This window comes from Podarcis liolepis, assembly GCF_965112155.1.
Source record: "Podarcis liolepis genome assembly, chromosome: 1".
NCBI classification, from domain to species: Eukaryota; Metazoa; Chordata; class Lepidosauria; order Squamata; family Lacertidae; genus Podarcis; species Podarcis liolepis.
In genome coordinates, this window is record NC_139554.1 from 123,625,134 (window position 1) to 123,651,102 (window position 25,969).

The 25,969-nt window shown below is 44.4% G+C and overlaps 1 protein-coding gene across 7 annotated transcripts in view; it reads right to left on the reverse strand.

The window, feature by feature from the left end:
- HECW2 (HECT, C2 and WW domain containing E3 ubiquitin protein ligase 2) overlaps positions 1 to 25,969 on the reverse strand; it is a 183,488-nt gene that overhangs the window by 72,221 nt on the left and 85,298 nt on the right. For all 7 annotated transcript variants that reach the window (XM_083467333.1, XM_083467334.1, XM_083467335.1 and 4 more), the window contains 7 exons: positions 24,227 to 24,334; positions 15,526 to 15,620; positions 13,723 to 13,795; positions 10,670 to 10,839; positions 10,014 to 10,156; positions 4,810 to 4,910; positions 574 to 1,950 (listed from right to left, as the gene is read on the reverse strand). In XM_083467333.1, coding sequence (XP_083323459.1) covers positions 574 to 1,950; positions 4,810 to 4,910; positions 10,014 to 10,156; positions 10,670 to 10,839; positions 13,723 to 13,795; positions 15,526 to 15,620; positions 24,227 to 24,334 — 2,067 coding nt within the window. The remainder of the gene's footprint in view (positions 1 to 573; positions 1,951 to 4,809; positions 4,911 to 10,013; positions 10,157 to 10,669; positions 10,840 to 13,722; positions 13,796 to 15,525; positions 15,621 to 24,226; positions 24,335 to 25,969) is intronic.

The window sequence follows — 25,969 nt, forward strand, 5'->3', positions numbered from 1 at the left end:
CTGAAGACCGTGCTCATCACTCCATGAGAGCTCTCACACAGGAACCTCTTGGTCTATGAATCCCAAACTTCCCGCTATTGTTGGACTACAACTCCCATCAGTCCCAGACACCAAGGCCAAGGGACGGGAATGATGGGAGCTGTAGTGCAACAACAGCTGGTGGCCGAAGTTTGAGAAAACAGTAATTTGACAGATAGGAAAAGTAAGATAAGTAGATGGGAGGCTAGAACAGCTAAACAATAACGCGTAACTTACACAGCTGCACACTTCTGAGCATGTCTAGGTTTCTCAACGAAAGGGAGAAAACCCTGAAGGGCTGTGGGAGCCTTTGCACAAGTGGTTAATTATCTGCATGCATATTCTCCCCCCCAAAAAAAAGGTCTGCTGCTGCTGCTGGATGCAACGTTTTATTATCCAAAACGTAATTCATGCGTTTGAGATAGCTAACGACTACTCTGCGCTGTAAATTGAGTCCATCACAGAATGAAATGAGGTGAGGTGGGAGGGCAAATACAACATACAGATGGACTCAGCAAGGCACATAATCAAGCAGTCTGCTCTCACAATCATTACCTCCCGTGGCTCCATCCACCTGGGCAGCATCTCCCTCGCAAGCAGCCTGCACCCCTGCAGCCCCTTCCTCCTGAAGCTGCCCACGTGCAGCTGCGGCCTGCAGGCTCTGCCTCCTCTGCCAGATCTCCTCGGCCTCATCACCATCCTGCAGCCCGCTGGCTTCAGGCAGCTGCCCCTCCTCTGGAGCGCTCGGTATGTTCACCGCGGGCAAAGAGGCCTGAGTGCACACAACTTCCTGGGTCTCCGGGGCGGGCTCGCTGCTGGCAGCATCCATGGCGCAAGCTCCTTCTTCCTCCTCCTGGGGAGAAAAGGCCGGCGTCTCAGGAAACCGGGCGCTTTCAAAGGAAGAGCACTGCGTGTCGGCGGACGAGAGTCGGGGGGCCGTGCCTTCGTTGCACGAGCCGTCGGCCCCTTCCACATCACTTTCTCCCTCCGGCCTGGTGCTCGATTCGCTTACGCTCTCCGTACGGGCTGCGTCGCTCGGCTCAGTTTCTGATGAAAACTGAGAAGGTTCTGATCCCTGGTCGACGGATTCCGCCTCCCTGATTTCTCTTCTGCCTGCAGGAGCAGACTCGAGAGCTCCTGTGTCCATCTCTGTGGCAGGCTGCTGCTCTGCCTCCTGGGGGACACAAATTTCATTGCCAGGTGGGTCAACTGGTCCGTCATCCTGATGCTCTTGAGGATTTTCGGTTTCTTCTCCTGCCTGCTCTGCTTCAGGAAGCCCTTCAGAGGTCTCCTGCTGGCCATCAGAAGGCTGCAATGGGATTTCCTCTTCTGGAGCTCTCTCGCTTTCCTCGAGGCCCCCCTGGCTTTGTGCGGTCTGGCTCGGCGAACAGTTTAAGCAAGTCGCTTCAGCGTTCCTGGCAGCACCATTCAGCATGACTAACCCGCCGCCATCATCATCATCATCATCCAGCAATGACTGGAACCCCAAACCTTGGTGGTATTCATGCTCCTCTTCATCGGAGTCAATGTGAAGCATAGCATTAAGCCTAGTGTCGGTAGGGAAGCTGCTCCTCAATTTTGGGGACGGCCCAACAGTTCGCTCGTTGCAAACGGACGTCCCAGTCCTAGAGTGACTGCTTTGCTCTATTGCATCCAAGTAGTCGTTCAGGGAGTCCTGGCGGCCTCTGGGAGGTGATGACCTGGAAGCTGCAGAAGTCAGATCTTCCTGGTCCATTTCCAGAGTTGTACTAGTCCTGAGAGAATGCCTTGTGATGGCATCTCCAGTTGATTCCTCAAGGATCGGGCCGTTTGAGCAAACTGGAGGCGGGTCGTGATGCCCCGCAGGAACATCTTCATCGTCAGAAGGACTCCCTAAATCTCCGTTTACAGAGTTTACTCCTAGCAGCGTCCCCACAGCTTCCGGTGAAGAATCTACAATGAAAAACGCAAAGAATAACTAGTGATATAATGATAATTTATTATTTATACCCCGCCCATGTGGCTGGGTTTCTCCAGCCACTCTGGGCGGCTCCCAACAGAATATTAAAAATATGACAGAAGATCAAACATTAAAAACTTCCATAAACAGGGCTGCCTTCAAATGTCTTCTAAAAGTCAGATAGTTGTTTATTTCCTTGACATCTGATGGGAGGGCATGCCACTGAGAAGGCCCTCTGCCTGGTTCCTTGTAACCACACTTCTCACAATGAGGGAACCGCCAGAAGGCCCTCGGAGCTGGATTTCAGTGTCTGGGTTGAACGATGGGGGTGGAGACGCTCCTTCAGGTATACTGGGCCGAGGCCGTTTAGGGCTTTAAAGGTCAGCATCAACACTTTGAATTGTGCTCAGAAACATACTGGGATCCAACGTTGGTATTTCAGGATATAACCCAGAGGAGACTCACAGGAGTACATACCTGAGTAAAAACACTAAACTTTGGGGACAGGTATTTTTCTTGGTGGGGAAAGTGAGGGAAGTTCAGGTTTATATTAGCTGCATGTATGGGATGTTTATGCCAACTGGTTTGGATGAAGATGTTATATTTATTTAAGCCTCTCCCCACCTTTCACAATGGATATGGGGCCATAAATCTAATGACATGTACAAGCTCTTGAAGTTCACTGCTCCACCAGTTTAGAGTGTGGGGAGCAGAAAAGAAAATATTGTGACAGCAGGTATGGAAGCCAGCTGTACCACAACTGCCATGTCAGGGAGACCAGCTGCGCAAGAAGCATTCAACAGGTTGCCACCACAGTCTTCTTGACCCCCTGGCTGCTGGCTGCAAAAGATCACTCGGCTATGAGCCAGTTATTTGCCCTGGTTGAGAGAACATCCAGGTAGTGCCTCCTCATCACTGAAAGAGCAAAGCAGTTTTCTTTCTTTGTGAATCATCATGGGCACGCATGTGTAGGATGAAGCCAATTACCGTAGTTTCGACGGTAAAAAGACAATGTTCCTTGAGCTTTTAACCAATGTCCTTTCCAAAACCTCGTCAATTCTTTTTTTTAAAAAAATAAGATTAAGAGACCAAAGGGGAAAGACAGAATGGTGCTTAAAGAAAAACAAAAACAAACATTAAACATCTAGTTAACCTATGGAAGGCTATTGCTCACAAAGGCAGAATTGACACTACGTGCAGAAACAGCACGTAGCGCCTTTGGTTGGTCAAAGGTGAAAGGCGAATAATAAAACCGCTATGCTCTGTATTTAAGGTCTTTGAACCCAGGCAGCTTTGACCGACAGGTTGCCTGGCACAGCTGATGAAGTTCAGTTGCATGCATGAAAGGCACTGTTAACACCTTTGGGGAGCAGGTAGATGGGCAGCTGTTGTGTGAGAACATCTCAAAGGCTATCTCAGTTTGGGGCTCAGGTTGTACATTCCAAAGCAGGGGGATTTATGGGGGACTAGAGACATACTCATGGGAAGGCAGATCCAAGTCACAGTGGGGCAGCTACGGAACCAGGTGGGGCAGATAGCTACACAGAGAGTATATACAGACTCACTGCAGCTTTCTTCCGCAGGATCATTTTAAAAAGTGGTGAGGTTGTGCAGGGGTGGGGTGGGGGGACGGCAACAAATCTTATGAAATATACCGTCATGAAAATTCCTGCAATGCTGTCAGTTCGTTCAAAACCAGTTCTGGAGCATGTATGGTGCTCAAGAAAAGACACTTAACCGCTTTTCTGAATTGCATGCTCTTGTACATGAACTTAGGCTTAGCACGTAACCACACACTGATATATAGCAATGTGGGTGTGAGCTTTTTACAAAACGTTAATATAAACACTGCCTTATTTTTTTTAAAAAAAGAAGAAGCAGGAAAGCCAGAAGCACATTCTGTACCACGTGCCTCTAAAACAGATCAAAGGTTTCATATCAGCTTGAGCTTTCAATTTTATTGCAACATAAAATGAACAGCCCGTGAATATAGCATTAGATCCACATTCCCTAAATAAAGAGAAAGAAAACTTTAAAAACATTAATTTATAGATTTATACAGCACCACCGAAGTACTCTACAGAATAAATTTTATATAAAAGGGCCCTGCTCTAAAAAATTAGCAGACTATGTTTCACTCTATTTTCCCCCACCCCCAGCAAACCTGAGAATGTTAGATTTGGGAGTATTACTTAAAATGGGAGCTAAGAGGCGACACCGGTAGCTTTTCTTAACAAAAATCAAAGCTTGCTAGATACGTAGAGCTATCTAGGCATACTAGAGCGCAACAGCAATTGTTAAGGAAGTGAGGAAATGGTCAGACAAGGATTACTCTCAGAAATGAACAGTAAAATAAAGGAATGTAATAAAGCTAGGCACATAAGTTATATAAATGTAAATAAATAGGGTGCCTTATCAACATGGCCATAATCAGATACAAGAGATTATAAAATGGAAGGTGTAGCCCTGCATTTGTCTGTGTACAGCCTTGGTGGGCAATAATTTGGAAGCATCTGGTTAGGAGGGGTGTAAAGGCATAATTTTGCCGTTTAGTGGAAAGGGGTGGAGTGATTAACAAGATACAGACTGAGAGGGTGGGGAGAATTGAGATTCTTTAAGATGCATCAGTTTCAATTTCTATCCTTCTCTTCCCAACCTCTCTTTTGTTTCCCTGTAGCTATTTGGTTTTGTGGATAGTGACATATCTTTTACATATGGCTGTGGTTACACTGAGTTATAGCGCACTATAAATCAAAATACGGCTCAAGACACTTGGAAAGACGTAACCGGCCGAACATGGAACACCTTCCACCCAACAGCAAATGTGCAAGTTTTTTGTTGCCAACTCTCACCTTCATGGATCGAAGATGTAATCTCTACCTTGAACTGAAGATAGCCGCTTACATGGTCAGCTGGAAGCCTTCTGCCAAGGTTGTAGCTGAGAATTTGGTCTCTGCAAAGGAGAAGAAATATATGAGGTCTCTCTTTTGCTTTGTGTAACTTTCAAAGTGCTTTCAACCACACCTGAACCAAAACAAAGAAACAAAAACCAGGGGAGACAGTTCCACAAATGTCCCTATTGAAAGTATCACCACCATTTTTTGTTTATTTGTTTCTTCAGTGGTAGAGAAAAAGTCCAGAACTATTTTCAGGAGAGATGGGCCAGTCTTCCTTGTCTGACTCTGCTCCAGAAGAGGGCAATGAAACTATTGCAAACAACCTGATCCAGCTAAGGAGAACTGTGCAGTGGTACCTCAGGTTAAGTACTTAATTCGTTCCGGAGGTAAACTGTTCTTAACCTGAAGCACCACTTTAGTTAATGGGGCCTCCTGCTGCCGCTGCACCGCCAGAGCACGATTTCTGTTCTCATCCTGAAACAAAGTTCTTAACCCGAGGTACTATTTCTGGGTTAGCGGAGTCTGTAACCTGAAGCGTATGTAACCTGAAGCTTATGTAACCTGAGGTACCACTGTATATGGAAGCAGGCTACCAAATATTTATCAATAGATTTGTTAGCACTACAACCCCTTAAATCTTCTCCAGTTTGGTTCAAAATCTGAGCCAAAGAAGAATTCTTGGCTCCCCCACTTGCTTCTGCTGCCCTCTTCTGTCTCCAAAAGCCATTTCTCACAATACCAACCCTCTAGCATCCTTCATTGTTTCTTTTGCACAAGCCCTTGGGAGAACTTTATCTCTATTCTCTCTGGGTGCCTTTAGTGTCTTGTCCACCATAGCAAATGAGTGAAAGTAAGGGAGAAGTTAGTTTCGGCAGTGAGGGGGATAAAGTGGATGGCTTTCAGAAATGGCAGTCCCATGAACCAGGTCAGGAAAACTACCCAATACGTTCTGATTTAAGGGAGGAGAGACTGGGTAATTTCTGAGTTAATCCAAGGTGAGCTCCTGGGAGCTGTCTCACATCTCTCCTCATCACTTGCAAATCAGGATCCACACTGTCAATTCGATGCACATCCAGATGTGGACGTTGCAGTTCTGCAGGACGTTGCTCTCAGAGGGATGCACCTCTGGATGTCAAAAAAGGATGTGGCATCTAGATGTGCAACCCATTGTAAGCAATGCTGTGCAGACAAACAACATCCACATGAAGACCTGCATGTCTATGCACACACCTTAGTTACAGTGTGGGTCCTGTTTCTACATGCAAATTTCCGTCACTGGACTAGAGATGTTTTGTGCTAAAATGGAGGTTTTACAACCTGGCAGTACATTATGGCAGGACAAGGAGTATCAGTCTAGTTACCTCATCAATAGACTGATTTAGAGTTTTGGTAGCATGAGGGCCACTAACTGGCTATGTGGAACTGTTTTATCACCACAGCAGCTATTTAATCCCTTGCTGATTGAGATCACATAGGCAACGGGAAAATAAAACTTTGTTTAAAGGGAAAATGCCAAAGAAAAAACAGTTGGGAGAAGAAGGAAGCTAGAGTGGACAAACACGTAAACAGTAAGACTAAGGGTGATCATTTCCGGCCACCCAAAAGCCATGATCTATTGCTATTTTGTTGATGTTTTAAATTACGTTTTACAGATATTAACTGGTGTATCTTATTGCACTTGATGTTGCAAGCTGCCTTTATGCGTTTTATGAAAATGTGTATCATAAATATTCAAACAAACAACTATTTTTTGTGCGCAAAAAAAATGTTCACCCCTGAAAATTTGGCACAATGCTAGTTTTACTTTCTTGTGTTCTTAACAACATACTGTAGTAGTCACAGCAAACACACACACACACACACACACACACACACACACAGTACAGCTATGACTGACAGATAATGGAAATAATTATAAATGAATCTACTGTGTTTCCTTTAACTGTCAGATATTCTTCAAATTCAAAAAAAGTGCGTAATTCAGCGTTACAAAATATTAAGTGGAAATATTCTGCCCCCTGGTGGCTTAAACAAATGTATTTATATTCTCTCTTCAGCTGGACACTACAATAAGAATAGTGAACTACTACAAGATATGGGAAATGAGCATGTGAGCAATTAAGCAATATCTCAAAACTTGCCTAGAATAGTAATGATGATATTCTAGTACCCAGCAGTGTGCAAATTTATTTAAAACACCTCTATCAGACTAGCATATCAGAATTATTGAATTTCAGATTGGAATCGGATTACTATATCAAACAAAAAAGCAACATAGTACTCAAAATTATTTGAATACTTAAAAAAAAATGCCAGCACTTCTTAAGAAAATAACATTTTGTTCTTGAGACTATGAACCATGTTCATAGAACCTTGAATGTTTCAGAACACTAAAATGCAACTAATTGGCCCAATGGGACTCTCCTATGGGGGGGGGGGGCGGGGCGGCGCCAAGCTCAGCCAAAATAACCTGATCTAATCTTGTCAAATCTGCAATGTATTTTTTCTTACCTGCATCAACACCACCTTGGAAAAAGCTGACAACTGTTTTCAAACTGAATTTGTCTTTCTCCATTTATGCAACGTGTTATTTTGGTGGGGAAATCTGCGAAAAAGGAGGCCATTTGTTTACAAGCTGATTTTACCCTTGATAGTCATGCAAGAAGCATGACAACACTGTGCTGAACTAGAAACTTCACAGAATTGAGGACAGGCAGTTGTTGTTGTTTTTTAAAAAAAATCTATACTATCACCCAGACTGGGTGCCTTTTACAGCCAACTGAAAATGTTCCGTGGACTTCAGAATGTTCTGAGTTCTACAGGAGGAGTGTTAAAAACAAAGTATTCCCAGTAGGAATATTCTACATCCAGCTGAAGCTAAGAACAAGAGACCTTTAGTTTCAACTGACCAGCAACTTCTCCTTCATAGGTCTCAATAAAAGCTACAGTTACACAAGTCATGGATAAAATTGATGGAGTAATGAATCTACTGGACACAGTCCATCAACTACTTAAGATGCCCTGGGAGCACTGAATGTATTCCCAGATGCAACTGCCTCCATCGAGCATGCGGAAGCAGCAAACCCCCATGCTCACAAGCCATATGGGGACTGCACATTGATGAATATTGTGTTTTTGAAACATTAAAGCACGAAGTGTGTAGCCAGCATAGTGATGGCAACAAGAGGCAAAAAAACACTGTGCTAGATGTGCCCTTGTGAGATCCTTCCTCTGTTAGTGCTGCAGTTACTAGGCAAGGTGTGGAAGCCCTCAGTGGACTTAAGAATTTCAAGTTGCATCACACATCTGAATGCTGTTAAGTGTCATTTGTCAAAATACTTTGGGCATTTTATTTCATGTTCTATACTGCATGGGCTCTTATTAAACACTATGCCTTGTTTCCTCATAACTGCTGTTTTCCTATATGAGTATATATCTTAGGGTTGCCATATTTCAAAAAGTGAAAACCAGGAGACGAAAGTGTCAGTTTGCATTTCTTAGCGCAGAGAGTATTGATCTGATGTGTAGAACAGTCATACCTCGGGTTAAAGACGCTGCGGGTTAAATCTTTTCAGGTTGCATCCCGCGGCGACCCAGAAGTAGTGGAAAGGGTTACTTCCGGGCTTCACCGCTCACGCAGACGCTCAAAATGACATCATGCGCATGCGCAAAAGCGGCAAATCGCGACCCGCGCATACGCGCAGACACGGGATCCCGTTCGCAACCAGAGGTACCACTGTAGTAGTAGTAATTTATTTGTACCCTGCCCATCTGGCTGGGTTTCCCCAGCCACTATGGGTGGCTTCCAACAGAGATTAAAAATACATTTAAACATCAATCATTAAAAACTTCCCTAAATAGGAAAGAGGTCTTTCCTATTCTACTTAATTCAAGAGGGTTCTGGAAGCTTCTCTGTGTGAAAGAAACAAGCAGAAGGTTCAAGATGTTTGAGTACAGCTGGCTTAAACTGGTTCTCTTATCTCTTTCTGTCAAGGTCATGCTGGCTATAAAAATAGGGCCAGAAGGAGCTTGGGTTTCACTTTCTCTTTCTATCTCTTTTCCTTCTGGTGTGGTGTTCTGTACATAGTATCATTAGTGTTAAGTCTTATTATAAGTTATTGTAAGTTAAAGTTAAGTCTGCCGCAACTGGACTTCTTGTGGACAGTGCCAATCCTGAATGTGTTGGATTCTTGACCATTATGCTCATTTGCCTTCAGTAGTAGTAAAGCTCTGCTGGATGAAATACAATTGCCTCTGGTCTATTTTGGGTGGAATCCTGCAATGTGTTTGAAGTTTTTACTCTGCTAACTATACACTGGAGTTCTGCTCTGGATCAGTATTGAGCAGAATTCCATGTTGAGCATTTCTTGTGTGCAAAATCTCACTTCCGACATGGGCTACGTCCAGATTTTCCTGCACATTTCAGCAATTTTACACCCAGACGCTGTTTACGAGGACCAAATACTAGCTATGTCTGGGAAATCTGGGAAAGCAACTGCAGCATACACTCATCCCCAACCTGTTATTCAGCATTTATAGCACATCATCATTGTAGGTTGAAAATTTGACATTAGGTAAGATATATTCTTGTGCAACTCTTCACTGCTGGCGATGTACGAAGCAAGTGAACCTTACACATTTAATAGAATAGTCACTGGAGACTATAACATAAATGTGACAAAAAGTTCATTAACGTTTAGAGAGAGCATGGGATGCATTAAAATATTAGTGCTGTCCTAATCTTCAATGAAATTAGTTGCATCTTTCTAATTAATAAGAAGATAGTCTGAAGTGTTTGAATGGTATGAAAAAATATATATAAATGTTCTGAATAAATTTGCACACCACTGTATGAACCTGTTCTCTCACAACTCAACATATTTTGACACACAAAAAGGATTCAAAGTAGTTATAAGCAAATGATAAATAGAAAGAGTGAGATAGCTTTTACAAGAGAAAAACTTTTACTGATAGAAAGTGCGAAAACTTTTGAATTCCTAGAATACTTTGAGGCAAGATTCAAATCAAACTGTAAGTTTACAAAAATGCTAGGCTTCCTAGTAATTGAAATTTAAATTATTTATATTTTGTTAGGGAAAGGCAAACTTCCTTATCCTCTTGGCAGATTTAAAATGAACAATGAAAGTGTATTTGTTTACCCTATTGCATGCCTTTCCAATAGTCTCTGGACTGGTATAGTAAGCTTCCCAAGAAAACGCTTGATGATCGGCCGACTCTTCGCAAATTTATCTTTGATTTCAATTTCCAAGACGTCTGTTAGAAGTGCTACGAAAGAATATTTCTGGAAATAAGAAAACAAACATATATTTCATATCGCAATCAACATCAAATATAGCAACTCTTGATTTGCTCAGCAACACCTGAGTTCAGGGGTACAAAACAGCCCCCAAAAATATTTGGCAGGAAAACCGCAGAATAAATCTTAGCCACACATGCAAGCAGCCTCATGAACTACCACTGTTAGGTCTTTTGTCACGAAGAAGAACATAGGGCACAAGGAAACAGCACGTAATGTAAAGGAATAAGAGAGTTTTGTTCTAAGAAAAGATAATCCAATTAGCCTACTTTTCACATGAACGGGAAGTCTGAATCTATATTCCTGGATAAAGCAGAATGCAATTGGGAAGGCTCCAGTGGGCTAGTGACAGAACAGATTTTTGTTCCCCAGACAATACTGGGGGGAAGACATGCACTTAGAATTAAGGAACAGTGTGTAGGAACTCTTGTCGGCAACAACCCAGAGAAAGAATTTCTACCACAGATACTAAGAGGTTCCTTGAAAGCCATTGCTTACCTCTCTGTGCCAAACAGGATTCGTTGTGTTACTGATGATAGTAGACCGCCTTTCCTGGCCATGGTGAGCAAATGTAGGAAATGTGCTCTTTTTTCCAGGCTGAATGGACATCTTTAAGTAAGGATCAGGATTGAAGAACATTCCTTTCTTAAGTCCAACTGCCCTAATGTCTTTAAAACACAGAAAAGGAAAAACAGAAAACATGACGCCAATTATTTTTCACCAAATGCCTTTACTTTGTTATCCAGCTTTTCACCAAGTGTTCTGACAGCGTAGGGCAAATTGATAGATAGGCAGGCTTCAACATGGCTTCAATATTTATTGTTGGAAAAGTACACATACAAAACAAAACATCAATTCTACAGCATGCAGACATTATCTTGCATCAGTTATTCTATATTCAGTCAGAAGAGCACAATTTGGCTTTTGAGGGTGGCAAATAATATTTATAAAGGACAGAGACATTTAACACCACATATGACTTCCAAAAGAAGTATGTCAACTGTAATGGAGAAGCACACTAAAACATGAAGTTCAGTTTCTTTCACATGTATCATTTGCTAACTTCAAATGGGTGGGTTATCTACAGTTTAAACACAACTGAAATTTTTAAATGTCAATTCCTTTATGGGAATGACTTTGTCTCATAGCTGTGCTGTCATGTTGTTTGTTCAGATGTTAGGCAGTTGGTAGAATAGATTGATATGTACATAGTAAGCCGTGTTATACCAAGTCAGATCATTGTCCATCTAACTCCATATTGTCTACACTGACTGCCTGTGGCTCTCCAGGGTTTCAGACAACACTAACTGGAGATATCTGGGAATGAATCTGAGACTTGCTTTCATGCAAAACATGTGCTTTACCAGAGAGTTATGGCTGTGCCTCTTGTTCAGTGTATTAATCTGCACAGTGTTGATGCGCTGGTTAAGACATGGATTTATTTGCATACTGCTAATGCTATTTATCTAGAAAAAGTAGTGCCAGAACTCTCCATGAACGAGGGCCTCCCTCATTCTCTTATAATGACAATAGTGCCCACCTGAGAGGTGCCAGAATTGAGTTCCAGTGAAAAAAAGCCCCGGAGATTGCCAAATTAGTGGGTGGGATAATTACACCAACTTCCTGGCTAGAGGCAAAAGAATTCTATTTCTGCAACTAGGCTTAACATAGCTGCCTCTCATGAAACACATAACCTTTGCTTATTTTATTCTACTTTCTTAAAAAATAATAATAATGGTGTGCTAATAATAGAGGAAACATCCATTCCCAGCGAAGAGACAAAAGGTGTTAGCAATGGAAATTCAGGGGAAGATCAAGACATTCTAGAAACCTGTGAAAAATATGCGACAGGGTAAATGTGCTAGTGTTTGATCTGGGGTTTTATCAGCAGTGAGCAAATATTAAAATAGCAACAGTGATAAACAAGAGAGAGCAAAAGAGTGTGATATGGGAAGCAAAAGCTCAGAAATACAAAATTCTGCACATCTCCAGGTTGTCCTTCAACACATATTGGTAGAAAAGTCATGTTAATGGAGAGATTTCAGAGTTCAGCTGCAGCGATGTCTGCAGTTTAGCAACACCACAGAAATGCAGCACTTCAAAAGACACCAGTTTCTGAACTCTTTTCTATACAAAAACAAAAGCACCCCACGAAATAAATCCATTCTGCTAACTACTCTTCAAGTTCTGATAAGGTCTGCGCTGTTGCTTTTAATTTTGACATCTTTATACTGAGTAATATACTTCCGCAGAAGAACCATTTTTCGAACAAGGAGGTTAATCTGTCCAGGGAGCTGAAAAAGTGTGAGCAGCGTAGCTGAACATTCTGGCTCACCATCTCTAGGTGCCTGTCAAATGTTCCCTCCACCCTCTAAGATAGCTGTTTCACCTGTCAGCTCACATATAATATCAGATAAATACAGAACAAGACTCCTGACCTTGCAGAACATGTTCCTTGCATAAAGGAAGGCTCCAAAGTGAATATGCAGCCACAGGAACACTAACCAACTCTCAGAGGTGAATCAGTGCGGCTGTACATGCAAAATTGGGCTCTGTGTCAGGTCCAGAGGGAGCGGCAGGTAAGAGAAAAATCCCTTTGTCTCATCTCACATGCAGGTCCTCAGCGATGCTTAGACTGGGAGCCAGAAGAGCTTGCCACAGTTTCCATTTCTTCACTGCTAAAGGTAAAGGGACCCCTGACCATTAGGTCCAGTCGTGGCCGACTCTGGGGTTGCGGCGCTCATCTCGTTCTATAGGCCAAGGGAGCCGGCGTACAGCTTCCAGGTCATGTGGCCAGCATGACTAAGCCGCTTCTGGCGAACCAGAGCAGCGCACGGAAACGCCGTTTACCTATTTATCTACTTGCACTTTGATGTGCTTTCGAACTGTTAGGTTGGCAGGAGCAGGGACCGAGCAACGGGAGCTCACCCCGTCATGGGGATTCGAACCGCCGATCTTCTGATCGGCAAGTCCTAGGCTCTGTGGTTTAACCCACAGCGCCACCCGCGTCCCTTTCTTCACTGCTAGCTGGAGCAAAAAATGTCCTTGCCTGAATGAAGGTGGACAACACAACACTGGATGCCTATAACCAGGGTTTTCTTTTCTAGAAAAAGAGGTGCCCGGAACTTGCTGAACTTTTTGTTGTTGTTGAGCTTTTTCTGGGGCAGAACACCAGCCCAAAGTTCCACCCATTCACCCTACCATCGCGGGGTGGGGGGCACTCGCGCCGCCGACCTCTGCACCACCACGATCGCCCTGCCACCCGCAGTCCCAAGCGCCATGCCGCCAAACACCTCTGTCGTGCAGCCCTGAGCGCCGTGAAGGGGACAGCACCACAACACTACAGAGCTGCCGGAATGCAACAAAGAGATGCCAGAACCCAGTTCTGATGAGTTCTGGCTGAAAAAAAGCCCTGCCTATAACCACACACACACATTATATCCTTCCCCCAACATTTACAAAATGAGCAACATTTCGTAAAACACAAGTTCACAATACCTTGATTTAAAGTGTAAAAAAAAAAGGAAAACAGAATTTAAAAGTATTCTTACCTGAGAGTGTAAAGCTGACTAATTTTCGGGAGTGCTGGCTTGCCGAACCACCTTCATTGCCCTCTGCCCCCATCTGAAAAGAGGGGGAAATTATTGTGGTCGCTTCTGAATGTGAAAGTAGTATGTAAATTAGAGAAAGAATCTATAACAAGGGAACAGAATTATGACAGACCGCCCAGGGCTGTTTTTCTAGAAAAAGAGGTGCCAGAACTCACCACGAACACCTCCCTCGTTCTCTTAGAATGGCAATGGCACTCACCTGAGCCACTTTGAGAGAGTGTTTTACTCGGAAAGGCAGTATAAAAATACTGAGTTAAATTAAATAAAAATAATTGTAAGCAACAAATTGCATATTCCTGACAGGGTTATTTCTACGACAAATAGGCTTGTAGACAGATAAGCTCCCACAGCCTTCTTAAGTCTTTGTTTTTATCATGTGTGAGAGAGTGATGGAGAAGAGAGGCAGTTCACACAACATGGAAAAGCAAGCTCGTTCAGCCCGGACACTGAGGTCCAGCTCCGAAGGCCTTCTGGCCATTCCCTCCCTGCGAAAAGTGAGGTTACAGGGAAGCAGGCAGAGGGCCTTCTCGATAGTGGCGCCCGCCCTGTGGAACACCCTCTCACCAGATGTCAAGGAAATAAACAACTATCTGACTTTTAGAAGACATCTGAAGACAGCCCTGTTTAGGGAAGTTTTTAATGTTTGATCTTTTATCGCCTTATTATTATTACTGTATTAATATTAATATTTTGTTGGGAGCCACCCAGAGTGGCTGGGGAAACCCAGCCAGATGGGCTGTGTATAAATAATAAATCATCATTAGCTGCGGCCTACTGGAATTGCATGAATGTGCTCCTTGCTGGCACTGAGCTAAGCCAAGGCCTGCCCTAGTGTGTTGTCTGAACCCAGGATTGTGGTTAAGTTGTCTCCTTATAACCACAAGTTGCAGCCAAGGTTTGTTCTTGGGTAGTTTGGCTTACCATGTCATGCAGCCAAGGTGTGAGGTGGGGGGAGAGAGGAAGAGAGAAATATGATTGTAATTTGCTGTAGCCTACTCCCATCGTAGTCTCCACCCCCATCGTTCAGCCCGGACACTGAGATCCAGCGCCGAGGGCCTTCTGGCGGTTCCCTCATTGCGAGAAGTGAGGCTACAGGGAACCAGACAGAGGGCCTTCTCGGTAGTGGCGCCCGCCCTGTGGAACGCCCTCCCATCAGATGTCAAAGAGATAAATAATTACCTGACATTCAGAAGACATCTTAAGGCAGCCCTGTTCAGGGAAGTTTTTAATATGTAACGCTGTACTGTTTTTAACATTGATTGGGAGCCGCCCAGAGTGGCTGGGGAAACTCAGCCAGATGGGTGGGGTATAAATAATAAATTTATTATTATTATTATTATTATTATTATTATTATTATTATTATTACAAAGAAGAAAGGACCTGTCTGCGGAACACACAAGCCAGTGACCATACTGAATATTTATGGGCAATAGTAGAGTTGGCATGCATTAAGTCAGAGAACAGGACCACAAGGGTAGCTCATTCAACATGCAGTATTAAAACAAAGTGATAAAATCCTGGACACACTGAAGTCTGTGCTACCAGCTTCAGGTGACGACGTGATAACTGAAATTAACTTCAGCGACAATGGCAGGATTTCACTCATCACATCTTCCCATTGACATCCTCACTAGATCAGATAACTTACTGGAAAATGTCAGGTGCCAAGCTAAATTAGCAAGTTTAATGTTAGCGTTAAAACAGATTGGCTCGGTGTCAAGCAATGAATAAAAGATACTCACCATCACAGCAGGGTTTTTCACAGTGATACATGGAGTTGTTGCTCGCAGGGCTCCGCTTATACCATGGTAGTATTTAAAGCAGATCTTTATTTCAGCTGGGGGGTAAATAATGGAAGGGTGGGGTAAGAGTATGCAGAACTCATGAAAGATTCGCATTACTGAATGGAAGCAGTCAATCAATGGAACAGCTGCTTGGGAACACAGTGCTTGCAATGCAACAACTTGCAACCATTTGAGAAAGGTAATACCTGTTACTCTATTAAAAGATCCTCTTAAAGACTTGTGGCAGTGAGCATACTGTTACGGAGGCCCCTGGTATATTCCCTATTTTTTTCTTTCTTTCTCGTAGGTGGTTGCAAGCACCCTTACCTGTAACCCTACTATTCACAGGAGCCAACTTCTATCTGAGGGGGCAGCCCCCACAAATTGATGGGTATTGCCCTTGAAATGGTGTGCATGCACGCACTGTGTCATGTGATCAATTGTGCAGGGTGGGGCTTAACTGCCCCCCCCAACATTTTATTCAAGTTGGCACCCCTCCTACTATTATACATCCCAACCCCAGTACAGTGGTGCCCCGCAAGACGAATGCCTCGCAAGACGGAAAACCCGCTAGACGAAAGGGTTTTCCGTTTTTGAGCTGCTTCCCAAGACGAATTTCCCTATGGGCTTGCTTTGCAAGACGAAAACGTCTTGCGAGTGTTCCGATTTTTTTCTGCCCCCCCTTTTTCTAAGCCGCTAATAGCCTTTCAGCCGCTAATCCGCTAAGCCTTTAATAGCCGCTAAGCCTTTAATAGCCGCTAAACCGCTAATAGCGCTAATCCGCTAAGAGGGTTGCTTCGCAAGACGAAAAAACCGCTAGACGAAGAGACTCGTGGAACGGATTAATTTAGTCTTGCGAGGCACCACTGTATCCTCAACTGCACCAACTTTAATATATTACCCCTGTACTGATCAGGAAACAATATATCGTGATTTCAAAGTCCAGCAGGAGCCCAGGCATGAAGGGGGAAGAGATTGAGAAAGCACTGGGCCCAAGCCAACAATCAGGAACCTTCCAAGGCTGAGACTTTCGAGCCTGCAGAGCCTGTGTCTCTCAGGCCCAGTTCCACTGAGGCGTCAGCCTCTTTCCTGAGCCACCTCACCAACATAGGCGCTATGCCTGGCGTAAGACAGGTAGTGGAATGCTCTGGGTCACAGAGATGCCCTTTAAGCCTTTGAGTTCCTCAGCAAGGGAGCATAGTTAATGCCCATGGGGCACAAAACTGAGATGGTTTCATGTTAGAACAAGTTCTCTGCCCCACTGGGCAGTGGCGTAGCGTGGGTTGTCAGCACCCGGGGCAAGGCAAGTAATTTGCGCCCCCTAACCCGTGGATTTTAGCACTCGAGTGCGAGCGCGCGCCCCCCAGATGTTGCGCCCGGCCCCCCTGCACCCCCCCACGCTACGCCACTGGGGCTGGGGGCGAGGGAAGGAGCCAAGGACCCCCCCCAAAGGCTCAGCAGGAATTTATTAAATTTATTATTTGCGGAGCCCCCGTGGGCTGAGGCAGCCGAAGCCCCCTCCCCTCGGGTGCCTCCCCGCCCCCTCCTCTCCTTGGGCTGTAGGTGGAGCTCCAGATCCGGGCTTGGCGAGCGCCTCTCCTCCTCTCGGCCGGGTCCGGGGGCTTCCAGCCGTGCTCCATCCTCGCCCCCCCCCCTGCGGCTGAGACTTGCGCTGAGAGCCGGAGCTAGCGGCGCCCCCTTCTGCCGGGAGACCCTCGCCCGCCCGCCGGCTTCCTCTCGGAGGGTTTTGGGGAGCGCAGGGCGCGGCGAGGCCCCTCGGAGCTCTCCTCCCTCCCAGTCGGCAGAAGCAGCCGCCACCTGTGGCTGGGCCGAGGGGATGGCGGCGGTGGGGTGCGGAGGCTGCCCATGCCCGGCCAGGCATCGGTGGCGGCGTCGGTGCTGCTGCAGCGGCTGCTCCTCCTGCGAGCAGTGAGTGGGGCGCAGCTGCAGCGGCGGCGGGGGGCGCGCGCGTGCTAGGGCGGCAAGGCTGGCGGTGGCGGCAGGGAGCCCAGCGGAGGAAGGAACTTGTCCCTTCCCTCTGGACTCGCGCCCCCCCCCAGATGTTGCGCCCGGTGCGGCCGGCACCCCTGGCACCCCCCACGCTACGCCACTGCCACTGGGCTCTGTCTGGGGTCCTGAATGACTTATCTACAGCTGTCTTCATTTGCAGGGCTCTTGATAGTCCAGACCGAATCCTGCCTGTACAATAAAAAATTCAGACTGGAGTTCTTCCTAGGCCAAATGATAATTCCCCCCCCCCTTTAAATGTCTATGGATCTAGTGTTCAGAAGTGGAATTCTAGAATCTTAAAGCAGGCTTCCTCACACTCGGCCCTCCAGATGTTTTGAGACTACAGTTCCCATCATCCCTGACCACTGGTCCTGCTAGCTAGGCATCATGGGAGTTGTAGGCCAAAAACATCTGGAGGGCCGAGTTTGAGGAAGCCTGATCTAGAGCATGGTTTTAAAAAACAACAACAACAACCAACCAACCAACCAAACCATATTTGGCAGATTGGGCTACTTTGTCCTGACTTCCACAACTGCTGAATGAAACACAAGGCCCATTGCAGTTTCTGCAAGGATGCTATCAGTTCCAGTTCCAAGCTGTATTTGAGTTGAGTGGAACAGAGCTATTATTGAAAGGGGGGAGCAGAGATGTGCTGAGCAAGCAAGAGGAGCAACGTGGCTCACTGAAATGTACTCAGGCTACAAACAATCAACGTCCCACTCCAGAAATATAAAAACACACACAAAGGCAGCGGAGTACCCAAAAGGCTCAGAGCCAAGATAAGATGGCAATAAACAATACTGAGCTGCGCCCTAGAAAAATAACAAAAGCACATTCCTGCAAGACTAAACTTTCACTATCTATAGGTCTTACAATAAATTTTTATCAGATAGAAGCCAGAGCCTTTGCAGTTTTTATTGAGTCACAACTTTTAATCAAAACACAGGGACATAGAAACGATGAAGTATGTACTCTGGATTTATAGGCCTGATAAAGTCGGAGCCAGAACATTAATTCAAGATCCCAGCCCCAAACAAAACATGGTGTGTGTGTTTTCCATTTTCAAAAGATAGAAGATGCTGTTTGTATATTTACCACAACTGTCTCCCAAGAATTAATTAAGAGGAATATAAAAACCATAAACGACAGAGCTGCCATTGCGTTTCAACATCTGCTTCGTTGAAATGGCTGAAGCTTTGAATCTGACAACTTTAGGCTACAGCAGCAATGAATCATTTGGCTTCTAAAGTTAAAAAAAAAGTGAACCAAATGTACTCATATGTTTTATATGAGTACATTAAACAATGCGGGAAGTTTTAGGTCACTGTAAATCATGGCCAGTAGCTGTAAAACAAAGATGTAGCATGGCAGACCAGGTGAAAAACCATTAGAACTACCATAAACTACAGAGTTAATGTGGAAAACCTTCTAAAACAAATGATCACAAGACACTGGGTTGTATTCAGTGCTGTAGAAGCAGAAAATCAGAAGGAAAGGTCAAGTATGTGGCACAGGGGAATTCACGCAAGTTGCCCCAGCCCAATTTTTGGTGATTCTCCCTTTGCATTGATGTTTCCCATCTCAGCTCCTAGCCTTTTTCAAAGGACCCCCTAATACTCAGGAGATATTTTTTGTGAAGTCAGAGTAGCATCACGTTTCTCTGGTTAAAAACTCCAGTCTCATCCAACCACAGCAATTCTATGTACGGGCTTAGCTAGCTCCTCTGCTCTATATACTTGCCCCAGCATGCAGCAAATGTGGGCAAATGATGGTGCCCTGGAAAAAGTTCGTCACCACTGCCCTTGCTACTACAGCTGATGTGGCTGCAGAGGAGGAAATGTCTGGGCCATACAGCGTGGTCCCAATGTCTTGTGCAGGTACATCAGGTGCACGGCTGGCATACTTCAGATGATGGTGACATCACATAGGAGCATAGGGGCGGGAAGCTATGCTCAACGTTCCACGCATGCTGCCGCCACCATGGGCATCCTGCCTGCAGTAGCGTGGCAGGGGGGAAGGAGAACCAACTGAGGAAAGTTTGCCTGGGGCCTCCACAAAACCTGGAAATGGCCCTGTGTGCAGCTCCATGAACACACAGTGGATAATAAACCCAGGTAACTTCACCATACTCTTAAGAGTCAATGGGACACATTAAAAAGCCCAAGCCACCAGTTTTAACTGATAATTTTTGTTAATCGCTTTGATATATTTGTTCCATTGGAGTTTATAACTGCTTTGATAGTAGGTTAGGATGTTTGCATTTATTTAAGGTTTCTTCACCTCTCCATGTGCAAGTCCATGCACAATATTTAATGTGACAATCTGCAGCCACCCCTCGTATTTCCTTTTAATGAGGATCAGAGGAAAATGTACTTAAAGGTTCTGTGAAAATGGTTCCATTTCCAGCAGCGCTTCAATGATTGAGCAAACCAATTGGGGAAAGTAATCACGTAAATGGTCTCTGCATGAAACAATTAATGAGCATTGATCACATAAGAAGCAAAAAGGGCTCTGGAGACACCAAATATCTTCGTTAATTTCTTTTTAAAAAATGATATTCCAGAAATCTTCCATTTATTTTTGATGTGTTCTATATTTTATTATATACGTATAGCTAAAGCTATGGTTTTCCCAGTAGTGATGTATGGAAGTGAGAGCTGGACCATAAAGAAGGCTGATTGCCGAAGAATTGATGCTTTTGAGTTATGGTGCTGGAGGAGACTCTTGAGAGTCCCATGGACTGCAAGAAGATCAAACCTACCCATTCTTAAGGAAATCAGCCCTGAGTGCTCACTGGAAGGACAGATCGTGAAACTGCGGCTCCAATACTTTGGCCACCTCGTGAGAAGAGAAGACTCCCTAGAAAAGACCCTGATGCTGGGAAAGATGGAGGGCACAAGGAGAAGGGGACGACAGAGGACGAGATGGTTGGACAGTGTTCTCGAAGCTACCAGCGTGAGTTTGACCAAACTGCGGGAGGCAGTGGAAGACAGGAGTGCCTGGCATGCTCTGGTCCATGGGGTCACGAAGAGTTGGATACGACTAAACAACAATCTGAAAGAGCAATTTGCCACCGCTTGTGTATGATGGGATGTGGCAATCTCCTCAGTCTTCTCCTTCCCCATCCTCTCCCCACCCCGCCCTCCTCTGCTAAATTACCATAGCTAAAAAGAATGTGACATTTTTTATTTATTTTTTACATTTGATGCACCTTTTCACTCTCTGCTCAAACGGGAAGAGTGACACTTCCCAGCACTTCTTATGGCATTAGTGTTGGAAGTACAAAGTCAGTCGCCTTTTCAGCAGGTGACAGCCTGAGGGCGCCAGCTCATCACAACATTGATCAGAACATTGTATTTGGCAGCTGCATCATTCTTTATTCCTTTAACCTCTCCTTCATGTCCTCTCCTGAGTAACTCCCTCTGTATGTGCAGCAGATTCACATGTTTGTATTCTGCCTGCCTTTGGATTCTAGGTTGCAGAGAACCCCTCCCTTCCCAAACACACTTAAATATTTTCAGGATTACGATAATGGTAATAATATTCTTATTATAAATTTTCAAGAAGCTAGGAGGGAGTTTTGATGGGGGGTTATCTTGCAACGCTTCTTCTTGCATGCCCTGGCTTATCAAAGAAACGTCGCCACCACACCCCCTTTTGTAACAGGGGAAAAATACCAAACTGTTTCCTTTCTAAGCTTGCATCAATTTTCTGTAATTTGGGACAGACTATAGCTGAGCGGCAAGGGACGCAGGTGGCGCTGTGGGTTAAACCAGAGAGCCTAGGACTTGCCGATCAGAAGGTCAGCAGTTCGAATCCCCACGACAGGGTGAGCTCCCATTGCTCGGTCCCTGCTCCTGCCAACCTAGCAGTTCAAAAGCATGTCAGTGCAAGTAGATAAATAGGTACCGCTCTGGTGGAAAGGTAAACGGCGTTTCCGTGCGCTGCTCTGGTTCGCCAGAAGCGCCTTAGTCATGCTGGCCACATGACCCGGAAGCTGTACGCCGGCTCCCTTGGCCAATAAAGCGAGATGAGCGCCGCAACCCTAGAGTCGGTCACGACTGGACCTAATGGTCAGGGGTCCCTTTACCTTTTATAGCTGAGCGGCAGAGTTTTCAGCTTCACAAATAAGCTTCACAAACAATCGCAAAGCATCTCCAGGTATGGCTGGGAAGGAATCCTGATTAAAATCCTGATAAGCAGCTGCCAGAGAATGTAAACAAATACTGAACTACATGGACCTCAGTTTAAGGCAGCATCCCATGTTCCCATGAGTGGTGCATTGGATGTAAGTTATTTGTGACAGGATAAGGATGAAAAGAGTAGGCTGAGGAACTGAATTTTGCAGAGATTTCAACAAGGGTGCCCTTGCGGGGCAAGACCTTAAATACACTATTTTGCTTTTAGTAAACAGGCTGTGAATTAAGCCTAGTGACTCCCTGTCTGTGGAATGCTCTCCCCAGGGAAGTTCACCTGCCACCTTCATTATACACCTTTAGGAAGCGAGTGGCACTGTGGTCTAAACCACTGAGCCTCTTGGGCTTGCCAATCAGAACGTCGGCAGTTCAAATCCCCGCGACGGGGTGAGATCCTGTTGCTCTGTCCCAGCTCCTGCCAAGCTAGCAGTTCAAGTGCACCCCAGTGAAAGTAGATAAATAGGTTTTGCTGCGGCAGGAAGGTAAATGGTGTTTCATTGCACTCTGGTTTCTGTCAGGGTTCTCTCGGCCTGAAAAGTGAGATGAGTGCTGCAACCCCATAGTTGCCTTTGACTGGACTTAACCGTCCAGGTGTCCTTTACCACCACCACCACCACCTTCTTCTTCTTCTTCTTCTTCTTCTTCCTCCCCCCAGGCAGAAACGTTCCTTTTTAACCAGGCCTTTGGTTGATATGATTAACATCCTATGCCCTTTTAAAATGGGGGGGGGGATTTGGGGGGGAGGGGGGTTATTGGGTTGTTGCTTTTATTTTGATTATATATTTTATATTTTGATTTTGTTCTGTGAACCACCCTGGGACCTCTGGGTATAGGGCGGTATATAAATTCAATTATTAATAATAATAATAAGGCAAGAGTTAGTGTCGCTCTAGCAGCCAGACAGGTGGGAGCTCTCACTCTGGCCCAGGTGAGCCGCTATCTTTTCCTGCTTTTGCCACTCTTAGTACCAGCTCAGGTTTGCCACCTATGCCTTAAAGGCTTCAGTAAGTAGCTGCTATTCACATTCCTAACAAGTGCATGTAAAAACATATTTGGGAGAGCAGAGCCTGTGAAAATTCCACTTTAAGCCAACCTCATCTTCATTGTTCATCCTCAACCTTTCTCTTCAGTATTCTGAATGAAAGGAGGAAGAAACAATCAGAATATAATTTTGCCTTATCTGATAAGGGTGCAGATCCTTGTTTTTAAGTCTGGACCAGATTGCCTCTTTTTTGTTCCCTTCCTGCCAGAGAAATCCATGATTCTACATCATGAGGGAATTTTGAGTGATGGATACTTTTAAATCAGCTAATACCCCACCACCCAAAAGAAAGGGGGGGGGGAGAGAAGCAACATTCATTCCTTGAAAACAAATTAGTTTCTGAAGTTTCCGAAATCTTTGGTGTGATACAAAATTTGGTTTTTCTATATATTACTGCCTGTCTCAGAGCTTGCCTCTGCCATCATCTACAGACTTTCAGGTAAATTGTTTTATTTGTGCCCCAAATGATCAAAAACAGAACTGAAGAACACAGTTTTCCATGTGGGAGGAAAAATTAATTACAACAGTCAGCTGCTTTGTATAAACTAGGTGGATGACTAAGTTTGATTTAGCCATTTGCATTTCAACTTTGGCTTTCATCTCTCTAGCTTTTCAAGTCCAAGATATATATCTTCCGCTAACACCACTTATGAGGTTCAGAAGTGCCTAAGCTCATCTAACACTTTTATGTTTCTTCCCAAATTGGAGGCCCCAAATTGCAGAGATTTCAACTTGATGATCATGTGAGATTTGAGCTGATGGTTGTATGAAAAAGAGGACAGACCAAAATGAGTCACTGAATCACAATTGTGCAGCTCCATTTCCTGTACTATTTTAGAAAAACCAGCACTTAATCCTGGGCCACACTGAGCCAGGGGACTGCACTACTTTATTTCTTAAATTTAGCTTTTTATATATATAAAAGTTTTATTTGGTCTGGTTATTCCCTTTATTCACTTGCTCAGTTTTAACATGTGCCATGACACAAGTTACATAAAAAGATGAGCAACAGAAGAAATTATCGACACATTTTCCTAACAGCTGAAATTGCTCGTGTAATTTATGTTCCAATTTCAGCCCTTCTCTTTACAAACCAGCATATATTCCTGACACACTGTTTATTCTCAGTTTATGTTGCACAATCCACCTAACATGTTACACTGGCTGCAGAATGAGCACATTTTATTCTGCCAACAGGGAACTGGTAACTCATTTATTGCTGATTTTGAACAAGTTCTTGCTATGGCTGCCATCTCCCTCCCAATAGGATTCCAAGAGAGTGTTCCCACCCCTCCTTTTCTGTAACAAAACACTACATGGCATGCCAAAGCTGGCAAAGCATTTCTGAAAAACATCGCCTCAAGAAGGCAAGTTATTCTTATGCACGTTCTCTATCACCCGTGTAACTTACGTTCCATGAAATAGGGGCCAGGTTCAATTCGCCATACAATTTGTCCTTTCTGCGTTCCGGTCACACCACGATTCTTGGAGTCCCAGAAGTTTGCTGGTGAATTCTCATCTGGAAGATGAAAGAAAAAGCATGTCATAACCCAACCAGCTATCAGGGAAGGCTAGCAAGCAGTTTATTTTTAAGAGCGTACCTTTGTACAAGGATGCTTGTCTAATGAAAATTCCCCAAAAAGATTTTTTTAAAAAAATTATTTCTGTGCCTGTGTTTTTTTACACATGTATTCTGCATGCATTATATTATGCAGAAAACCGTAAGATAAAAGTTTCCACGTTTAAAAAGATTGATCACAGAAATGATGCTTCTTCCTTATAAAACAAAATAAGAAAAGCTGACAACTAATACGTGGCAACTGAACTAAGGTTACCAGATGCCCCCTTTTCCCAGGGACAGTCCCCGGATTTACAAATCAGTCCCCATACAAAATCAATTGAAGTTGAAAAGTGTCCCCAGATTCATTGAAAAAAATCTGGTAACAACGGCAGCAAGAATATTATTGGCACAAAAATGGAAACAAGAAGAATTACTGACGAAAGAAGAGTGGCAAATGAAATTAACGGAATATGCAGAATTAGATAAGATGACAGGAAGGATTCAAAACCTGCGGGACCAGAGATTCTTGGAGGACTGGAGTAAATATCTGAATTATTTGAAAAGCAATTGTAATAAACAGATTGCAAAAAGTTTTGTAAGGAGGACTATGCGAAATATTGCAGAGAAGACTATGAAGAGAGTTATTAGTTAAGGACAATTAAAAGTAATAGAGAAATTAAGAAATGTAGACTAAGTGATAAAGACTGAAAAATCTTCAGATGCGGTTGATGGAAGTCTAAAACACTGTATAAGATAAGAAAATATGTTAAAGGATTGTTGGAAATGATATGTTAAAAATTAATATATATGAAAGAAAAAATCTGGCAACCTTAAACTGAACCATTCTTTCACATTCAATCATATTAAGTCTTTGTGCAGATACTAAGTTGTCCAGACAAATGATCCTTGGGGAAAATGTCTTTTCTACAGCTTTCCCCCCGGGAGGCCAAAAGCTGAGAGGTGGGAAGAGAAGGGCAAGCAAGTAAATGAGCAGGAAGTCAAAATACCTCTCCATATGGCTAAGGGGGTAAAGTGATTTCCCCTCCACAGGAAGTCCACATCTTGGTGAGATTCTTCTGTGCATTCTTATGAGTTTTGAGCCAAGAAAGCTTCAATTCAGGAAAGGCTCCTCCAATCAGTGGAGTTGCATCCTTTGTGGGCGACCGGGGTGTGTACATGTGCCCCAGGCAAGACCAGGGGCTGGGCACGGATGGTAAATAAAACCCACAGAACCAGCCAAATTTACCACTGCACCCCCCCCCCAATGCTGCCGTTTAGCAAGGGGGCTAGAGGCACAATGGCAAGACCCCTGGTGGCAAGCAAGGTGGGGGTCACTGAGAGGGGATGCCTGGCTTGCACCTCCTCAAAATCATGCACCTGGCTCTCCCCACACCACACTCCTGCCTCCAATACTCAGAAATCAGCAGCATAAGCGGTGCACACATTTTTAAGAAGATGTAAAATTAGGAGAAACCTGTAAGCAAAATGCAGAGGTGAAAACATCAGACCAGAGAGGCATGAACTCAGTCCGCCAGGTAAAACCAACCAAAAGTAGAAACTGTTATAAGAATTCTAAGGCGTCATAAATAAAAT